This window comes from Crinia signifera, chromosome 4, assembly GCF_055691185.1.
Source record: "Crinia signifera chromosome 4, ASM5569118v1, whole genome shotgun sequence".
In the NCBI taxonomy this organism is placed as follows: domain Eukaryota; kingdom Metazoa; phylum Chordata; class Amphibia; order Anura; family Myobatrachidae; genus Crinia; species Crinia signifera.
The window spans coordinates 153,931,869-153,941,520 of NC_139220.1; the positions used below are offsets into that span (position 1 = coordinate 153,931,869).

Here is a 9,652-nt window from a genome sequence, read left to right on the forward strand (position 1 = left end):
GGGGCAGAGCTAAGGGGCGCGAAGGGAGTGGTCACAAGTAAAGGGGGCATGGCCTAGCTCCGCCACCCCCGATTTTATTATTTACAGGGGCATGCCACCCAGCACTTCCCTAGCAACTGGGCTCCACTGCAGAGATGCAATGCACAGGCATCTCTTCAGCGATCCCCAGCAGTGCAGGGGTTGTCTCTGGCTCCCCACAACTGCCACTGCCCCCGCCCTCCCCCCCCCCCCAGTGCTCACCGCTCATCACTGGGGCATACACACTGGGCAGCTTTGAGCTGAAAGCTGCTCAAACAGGCTGTTTTGAGCGGCTTTCAGCTCAACGTCGCCCAGTGTGTATGGGCCTTTAAGATAGTAACCCAAGATCTACACATGCATATTTGCATTTTATATATTAATAACCATTTTAACATCTGGCTTTCATACTAATTGAAGACAAAGCTATAACTACAATGTTGAGGCATAGGGGGGTATGCAATGTGGGATCACGGCTGTCGATACCCGCAGACAGCCGTGATCCAGGCCCGTTTGCGGCCAGATCGACCGTATAATGACAGACGGGATTCAATGTCCTGCCTGCCGATGGGCGCAAAGGGGGCGTGGCCGCGAAAACAGCCGTGGATTGTCGATCTGCGGCCCTTATAACGACAATACACAGCCGTTATCGCCAGAACGCGCCCGACAGCTTCTGAAGTTGGGCCCATTCTGCCGTGATCCCACATCAATGCTGTCGTTAATGACAGCATTGAATAGGGAGCCGCCGCTATTTCCCATGTCGTAAATAGCGGAGCCAGATTGCATACCCCCCCTTAGTGTGAATAACTATACATTTAAGTTCACATTTCTCTTCATTCTACCATTAACACACAAGGCTTGTTTTTAGATGGTGATACAGATGTAAATATATGCCGAATACAATAATTATAATTTTTTTATAGATTAAATATAGTCATAATTAAACACTTTGTGTTCTTAGTAACCAGGCTGTATCTGGACTGTAACATAAATCTATAATTTATACTGCAGACTCAAGCTGAGCTCACTGTAACTGAATCTATCCAGGATATATAGAAGTCTATGATGCACAAATAAATGATGCATAAGAGATTCTTAGGACTGGAAGAATTATTAGTCTTCAGTCTCCTATGAATGTTTCTATGCTATGAGCCTTGTGTGTGTTTTTGTGCTAGGCAGAATAGTTTTTGGCGTCCAATCAATTTATATATGTATGGAATATTCATGTGCTTCAAAGGATATTTTAGTAACCAATATACTTTCATCAAAAAATAATTATATAGTGAAATAAATGAGGCCACTCACAGGTCCATCCAAAATATAGAGAGAAATAGATGAGGCCATTCACTGGACTTGGTTTGCAAATGAAGTATTTAAAGGATCATTCCTCCATGTCAACCAACATTAAAGTGCTCTGTGCATAACAGTGGCCCATTGCCCCCTGTCGTGCACAGAGCACTTTAATGTTGATTGATATGGAGGAATGATCCTTTAAATACTTAATTTGCAAACACTGGGGCAGATGTATTAAGCCTTAACAAGAGATAAATGCAAGGGTGATAAAGAGAAATAAATGTCCAGCCAATCACCTGCTAACTGGCTTTTTTCAAACACAGGCTGTAACATGGCAGTTAGCAGGTGATTGGCTGGATGTTTATCTTCCCTTATCACCCTTGCATTTATCTCTTGTTAAGGCTTAATATATCTGCCCCAAAGTCCAGTGAGTGGCCTCGTTTATTTCACTCTATATTTTGGGTGGACCTGACACCCCGGCAGTTGTCTTTCTGTATTGGTGGAGAGTGTGATCCTATCTTCTGGAGATATATATATATATATCGTGTGAGTTGCCCTGGAAGATAGATGCAGATTGTTGCAGTAATCAGCCCTTTGTTTATTATTAGTTTTAGAAGCACACATTTCCACTGCTCACAACCTGCTGGAGAAAAAAAACTAATAACTAAAAATAATTACATTTTTAATCCCTTGGCAAGGGGTCTGCTATAATCTAGCAAGTAGAAAAGTAAGAAAGCACAAGGGTTACATTGCAACAGAAACTGATATAGAAGCAGCAAGTTCAAATAAATTTCACTCAGGCGTATAAAAGTCCATGGTCTTGAAAGACTTGTATCGCACTTCATTACAACATAGCATTGCTCACCTTATTCACAGCATCTAGATTAGCTCCATGTTCGAGCAGCTGACCTGCTATGGACATAGATGGGATAAGAGCAGCAAGATGGAGCGCAGCATTCCCATTAATATCTGCCACATTAGGATCAGCTTCATGTTCTAGTAGAATTGCAGCACAGTGTTCATGTTGACATTGTATAGCCTAACAATACATTTTAAATAAAACCATTAAACCCACAGGTATTGATTGTACATTTTTATTGTCCAATCAAACAATTGTCATTAAAACATACCTTCATTAGAGGAGAACGATTATCATTGTCGCAAAGATTTAACTTGGCCTTGTTCTCTACTAACAACTTTACTGCATCTAGGTGTCCATTTGCACAAGAAAGATGCAAAGGTGTCCTGAAAGGGATTAAAATTTGAATGTTACCAATTACACAGTAAACACACAATTTTTAAACATCACTTGATTAAGGGCTAGCGTCAGTATTCTATTACCCACAAGCGCTGATCTAATTAGCCTCGATAAGGCCATACATCAGAAAGAACTCGCAATCATGATTGTGTCCAGCTTTCCCTTCAAAACCAGAATTGGTTGGTTTTGACACAGAATGTTCCCACAATAGGCACACAATCCATTGTACAATTCAGCTGCTGCATACAACCAAGGGGTCAGTGCTCGTTGCCAAGGGGGTCTTGGAGGAGACAGACAATAGAGGTCATATTTGACCTCTAGCATCTGAAAGGTAGCACAGCACTGCAGTGTTACCCGGAAAGTACCGGGAGCGCATAGCACTGTGTTCCCTGTCGGATGCTAGAGGTCGATCTCCACTTAGGCAGAGGTGTGTGGAGGAAGGTGGCGGCAGCAGCAGGCAGGGGAAGGCAGTGGCAGCGGGCGGCGGTTTAAAAGCTCATGCAATCTGGTCCCAATCACAACTGATCAGACATATAGCATGTCTGATTAGAGGACCAACCACTCGACCCGAGGGACCACACATCGCATGATTGTGTGCACACAATCTGCATGCAATCCATTTTACAACCCCCTCGAGATTGTATCCAAGGGTACAATCTCGTTCTGGTGTATGGAGGCCTTTACATGATTAACACCCCATCCAATTTTTTTTTGTGTTAAGGATTGGTAAATCAAAGAATTTAAAATTACTCAGTTTTCAGACAGACAATCTGGGAATTGCCCCAGTCCATTGCAGATTTATGGGGTCAAAAGGGTGCACAACAATTCTATAACAGCTCAATTGGATAAGACAGTTTATTGGCTTAGCAGAACCTATTGCGTAGTGTGCACCCTGGTTAATAATCATAATTGTGTAGAGAGTGGTAGTGTTGGTTTTTGGTATGCACCAGATTACACCACGATCACAAACATCTGATGCTACTTCTGTTCATCCATGATAATAATAATAATGCCACGATAGGTATATACACCATATACAATACAGAAAGTAGGACACACATTCGCTTACAGGACCTAATAGGATAATTCAAATGTAATCTTTGTCTAAACAAAGTGCAGCCATACACAAGTCACAATAAAATCTAAATTAAGGGTTTTAATAATAAGCAACACTTTTCTGTACCTAGACTTGCAAAGGTATATTTACCCCCAATAATTGATTGGGGGGGGGGGGGGAGAAGATCAGTAGCAAAGGGGAGTACTTAGAATGTGTTACACTGGAATGTGATCACACAAAACAACTGATTAGGTTTGTTTGTTGACAAGACGTGTCAAACAATGAAGATAAATTACCACCTAGCATACTGTAGATAACAAAAGAGGCAGTATGGGTTACCATGGCAGAGTGTACTTTGAAGATCTTCCATTAACATAGGGTAACTGTAAAGGAATTTATTGGTTGACATACTTAACAGCAATGACACCGAGAACAAACTGTAAGAACAGCAAAAAGCCTTAACGCACAACCACAGAAGACGGGATAATAAAGTAATCAGATTACAATTCAGTAGGACCTATTTTCAGCCTAGTAGTGATTGATGTAAAGGCAGTTTTACCCGACTACTAATGTCTTCACCAAAGAACATCACATATATGTTTCTCTAGAGAGCCAGTAACCTATGATTTAGTACCAAGCTAATAACTTACTATAGCATTATTATGTGCACAGTTAGGGCACATGGGAGAAATTCAATATACATTAAGTAGCTTCAGCTTGCTAACTTCTGGACGCGGTCAGCACTCGCGACTAGCCTCAAAGCATTACTTGTAGCAGATTCCTGCTCACACCTCAAGACAGTGGGGGTTATTTTGGTTCACTCTTTCTGACAAACTCCTTCTAATACCCCTTTTACACCAAGAAATAACCCAGGTCGGACCCAGGTCGGACCCAGGTCAGCGTTGGTGTAAAAGGGGTCAACCCAGGTCCAGTAACACTGGTCTCCTACCCAGGTCCTGACCAGGGTTGAACACTGGTTGGACCTGGGTCGTGGGCGGTGTAAATGGTACCAACCCAGGTTGGGACATCTGGGTAGTGCTGAAAGGATACCAGAAGTGCTGGACGCCTTTCCACAGTGCACTGCAGTGGCAAAAGACAGCAGCCAGGAAGGATACGGGCAGTGCACACAGAAATCATAATTGGATGCAGTATAATTTATATTATTATTATATTTTTTTTTTGGGGGGGGGGGGGGGGAGCACATGGGAGATTCGGTCTGCTGCAGTGGAAGGGGCTGGGGAGAGCACATGGGTGATGCTGCACTTTTATACCGCTATGTATGCTTGAGCAGTGAATAAAACTTTTTGAAAAATATTTTACTAAATAAAAAAAAAAAAACGGTACTTATGTAGTATCTGGGCTGCCGATTTAGAAATCGGATCGGATCGCATCGTATCGCATCGCATGCGACCAAATCGTATGCGATGCGATGGTCAAGATTTTTCCATAGGATTCAATGTTAAAATGGTCTGAGTCCATTTTAACATAGAATTTAATGGGAAAAAGGGGTCCTTTTCCTTTCCCCACTATCCAAGTGGGCATGGAGTTGGATATAAACCTGTGGCGAGCGTAGCGAGCCACCGAGCCCGAAGCGTGGCGAGCGTAGCGAGCCCCGCGAGGGGACACAGAATACTTTTTAAGAAATATGCGTCCCCTCGTGGGGCTCGCTTCGCTCGCCACGCTTCGGGCTCGCCACGCTATATAAAATCAACTCTATGCCCACTTGGATAGTGGGGAAATGAACAGGACCTTCTTAACATTTAATCCTATGCAAAATCGTATCGAATCGCATCGCATCGCATCTGATTGTATGCCTTAAGGTAAGGCATACAATCACAAAATCGGCAGCCCAGATACTACATAAGTACCAAAAAAACATTTTTCAGTGCTAACTTGTCATGTCTTTTAATTTTTATTTTAAATCATTGAGGGAAAGTTGGATGGCAGTTTATCCTAAAATGGACATTTTTAATGTCATCCATAGGGAAAAGCAGTGCTGACCCAGGTTCAGTGTAAACGGTGCAGACCTGGGTCCGACCTGGGTCACAGTGCTGTGTAAATGGGGTATGAAGCTGGGTCCAACCCTGGAAACTCCCATGTTCAAAGACCAGGGTCCGACCAGGGATTTTGGTGTAAAAGGGGTATAAGATGGACAAAACCATGTGCACTGCAGGTGGGGTAGATGTTACTCGTGCAGAGAGTTCGATTTGGGTGGGGTTTTTCTTCAAAGTGAAATCTATATTGCAGTGTAGAAATAAAGCAGTCAGTATTTTCCCTGCACAGAAACAAAATAACTCACCAAAATCGAATTCTCTCTTCACACGTGACATCTGCCCCCCTGCAGTGCAAATGGTTTTGTCCATTGAAGAAGGAATTTGTCAGAAAGAGTGAACCAAAATAACCCCCAGTGTGAGCTGTAACTCATGATAAAGCAGCCTTGGCCCTGTTCACTCAAATCATTGGACTAGCTCCCATGTGTTTTAGACGAAAGCTAAATCCCTACAGAGGGTTATGGGGTCTATTTATGAAGCCGTGAAAAGCCCTTTATTAGTGATAACGGAGCTTTTACCTGCTTCATCATATTCATACAAGAGGTTACAGCGGAGAAATCACACATTTCTCTAGTGTTGTACCACTAATAAGGGTAGATATTGCTTCTTAAAAAGCATTTGCCATCGCAGGATGGCCTAAGGAGGAAGGTGTTGGGAGAAACACAGTGGAGACTGCAGTCTCTCAGCCTTCTCACGGGCTACTCCCACCCCTCTATACTCCTTTCACATAGAAAAGCTAGATTGATCCAGCTCAGACCCAGGTCTGGTGTTTTTCCATTAAATCCAGGTCACTCATTAAATAGAGGGTGACCCAGGTTTAACCCTTCTTATAACCCAGGTCGAATTGCCAGGTTGGTTGACCCAGAATATAAGCTGTGGTGTTTTTACGCAGCACCTCGACCCAGGTCCATACGTCACCAACCCAGGTCCAAGGTGCAATGTGAAAGGGGCATCAGCGAAACCAGCCAGTAACTTTCCAGTAGCTCCACCCCCTTTAACGTCCATGTTGCTCTGCCATTTATCAATGGGTAACAAAGATCTCAAATATTGTTAACTCAATCTGTCCTAACAACCTCTGTCCTCAGGAACATTCCAATCTGACAGCCAGAGACTCAATACATTCCCAGCCCTGCTAGTTTCTGCCCTGAATGCACCTAAGGGGCTCTGGCATCTATTTCTTAGCTAAGTGCAGTGGCCAGTGACAGCGCGAGGACGGTGCTCAGAAGAGCCATAGAGAACTTCACTGAGGATCTGGATATATGCAGTATTTAAAAAGAAAACACGTTGATCCATATCTTCACTGAGAAGGGCATATATTGTTGTACATACAGTAGCAAGACAGGCGAGAATTGTTTGAGGCCCATTTATCCAACTGTTTTGTGGCTACATTGCAGGGAATGACTCCCCTATCCTTGCCCGTGTCGAGCAATACATTTAATCTAATTGATCTCAATACGATCCTGAGGGTTAATATTGCGCCCAGAAGATCGCACGGTACTCTTTACCTAGAACGGCGCCCGCGATTGGCATCGAGGGCAAAAAATCGCGGGCACATAAAAAACGGGTGCGACACGATGCCCACGATTTTCCAATAGGGATCAATGTTAAAACTGTGATTGGACGCGATTCTACTGTTAAATGCCTCAATGCCCGCGATTTTACTGTTAAATGCCTCAATGCCCGCGATTTGGCCATAGGAAACAATGTTAAATGGGCCAGAGCGCCCTAATAGTGCCCTTGAACTGTGAAATGGCCCCCACAATTGTTCACGCCACCCCACGATCAACGTCAACCCGAAGCGTGGCGAGCGCAGCGAGCCAGCGAGGGGCGGCGGTACGTGTCCTCCGACCTTTTCATACCCCCACTATCCACGTCGGCGTGGAGTTGAGAATAGAATAGCGTGGCGAGCGCAGCGAGCCACCGAGCCCGAAGCGTGGCGAGCCCCGCGAGGCGACGCGGATACCTTCACAGGTAAACGCGTCCCTTCGCGGGCTTCACAGGTGTCCGCGTCGCCATGGACACCTGGGAAGGGGACGCGGATACCTTCACAGGTAAACGCGTCCCTTCGCGGGCTTCACAGGTGTCCACGTTGCCATGGACACCTGGGAAGCCCGCGAGGGGACGCGTATAACTGAAGGTATCCGCGGGGCTCGCTGCGCTCGCCACGCTTCGGGCTCGGTGCTCTCGCCACACTATTCTATTCTCAACTCCACGCCGACGTGGATAGTAGGGGTATGAAAAGGTCGGAGGACGCGTACCGCTGCGCTCGCCATGCTTCGGGTTGACGTTGATCGTGGGGTGGCGTTAACAATTGTGGGGGCCATTTCAGACTTCACGGTGACTATTTGGGCTCTGTGGCCCATTTAACATTGTTTCCTATGTAAAAATCGCGGGCATTGAGGCATTGAACACTAAAATCGCGTCCAATCTCACTTTTAACATTGATCCCTATGGGAAATCGCGGCCATCGCATCGCACCCGTTTTTTAGTGCATTCGATGGTCGCCGTTCTAGGTAAAGAGTACCGATCGCACTACACATGCTTTTAATGATACATTGGCTCATTGGTAACATATTGCATCAATATGATGTTATGTGTCGTGAAAGTTACTGTCACACAATTTTTATGAACAGACCTCTGAATCGTCCCATATAATGTTTTTCCAAAATGTACTTATTAGAAGGTATGAACAGTTGCTGTTCTTAAAACAAAGTGACAGGTTACCAGATAAACCTTGGTGGCAGCATTTGATAGCCATCTAGTTGTCAAAAATAAAATAAAAAATGCTGAACACTAATCTCAATAGTAAATGAAATCAACACTTTTAATAGATGAAATAGACACCTATATGTATATTGCCTCTCAGCAGGCATGTTATCTTCAAACAAATACATGTAACATCAAACCAAAGAGGATCTGGTGCTGCAAGGGACAGCTTAGAGGCCTGGAGGAGTCTGCCTAATGCCCATCATAGTGTAACTGTAGCATTAGCTTCCACTTGTCACATCCTAGAGAGTGTCCTGGGAGCGGCTAACTGGTACCAGTGTGAATAGCTCCCATTGCATGAACAGACCAAGGTGGGCAACCTGTGGCTCACCAACTGCAGTGAAACTACAGTGCCAAGCATGCCCTCCCTGCCCGCAACACCCCAGGAGCTTTCAGGGCACACTGGTCCTGAATGCACAGGTGCTGGAACACGCTGCCCAAGCTGGCTATGCCCGTGCAGATGACTATAGGCGCGCTGCAGTACAGTCAGTATCTCCTGTAAATAAAGGAAGGATGACCTGCCAGCACCCTCTGCCCCCTCTCACCGGTTCTCCTTGTCCAGCTGGTTGACGTCCTGCTTGGGCAGCAGCTGCCGGAGCTTGGCCACATCCCCGCAGGAGGCAGCGCGATGCACCTTGCTCAGGTCCTTATCCTTCAGCTCATAGCCCACCGAGTGTGCACTGCCGGCATCCGAGGCGCTCAGGGAAGGGCCGCTCTTTTTCTTCTTCCCGAAGCCGAAGATCTTCTTCATCTCCGAATAGGTCCCTGGACGGGGCAGGCAGCAGCCGCGGTTACGATGCGCTCATACTGTGCTATCCGGTACAGCGAGCGTGCAGTGACACAGCAGGACGAGACCGGAGCAGAACTAGGTAGATCCCATGTAGACGATCTCTCTGCGCCCAACCCGGTGCATCATAACACAGCACAGCAGCCTGGCCGGCCGTTGTGCTAAGCCCACCCCCACTCCTAGCTCCGTTACTACGGGCACAAGCCACTTACGTTGCTCGCAGCATTAAGCAGTTTATGCAACAAGTCCTGAAAAACAGCGGTAACTTCCTGTCTGCGAGACAGGCGACATTTTGTTGTAGACTGCTGAGAGTTTCGGCAATTCCCATTGATTGTACTTTGGTATAGATGTAGGTAGGCTCGGAGTCAGAAGAGTGTAGAAAAATATAGGTACCACTTTAAGGCTCGGAGTCAGAAGAGTGTAGA

At 45.6% G+C, this 9,652-nt stretch overlaps 1 protein-coding gene across 5 annotated transcripts in view; it reads right to left on the reverse strand.

Moving 5' to 3' along the window:
* ANKRD26 (ankyrin repeat domain 26) overlaps positions 1-9,429 on the reverse strand; it is a 97,171-nt gene extending 87,742 nt beyond the window's left edge. For 4 of the 5 annotated variants that reach the window (XM_083182811.1, XM_083182810.1, XM_083182812.1 and 1 more), the window contains exons 1-3: positions 8,986-9,429; positions 2,439-2,553; positions 2,174-2,347 (exon numbers count right to left, since the gene is read on the reverse strand). In XM_083182811.1, the coding sequence (XP_083038937.1) occupies positions 2,174-2,347; positions 2,439-2,553; positions 8,986-9,191 (495 nt within the window). In that variant the 5' untranslated portion in view covers positions 9,192-9,429. The remainder of the gene's footprint in view (positions 1-2,173; positions 2,348-2,438; positions 2,554-8,985) is intronic. The other variant, XM_083182815.1, reaches the window with a different exon arrangement.
* Positions 9,430-9,652: the final 223 nt, after the last annotated feature.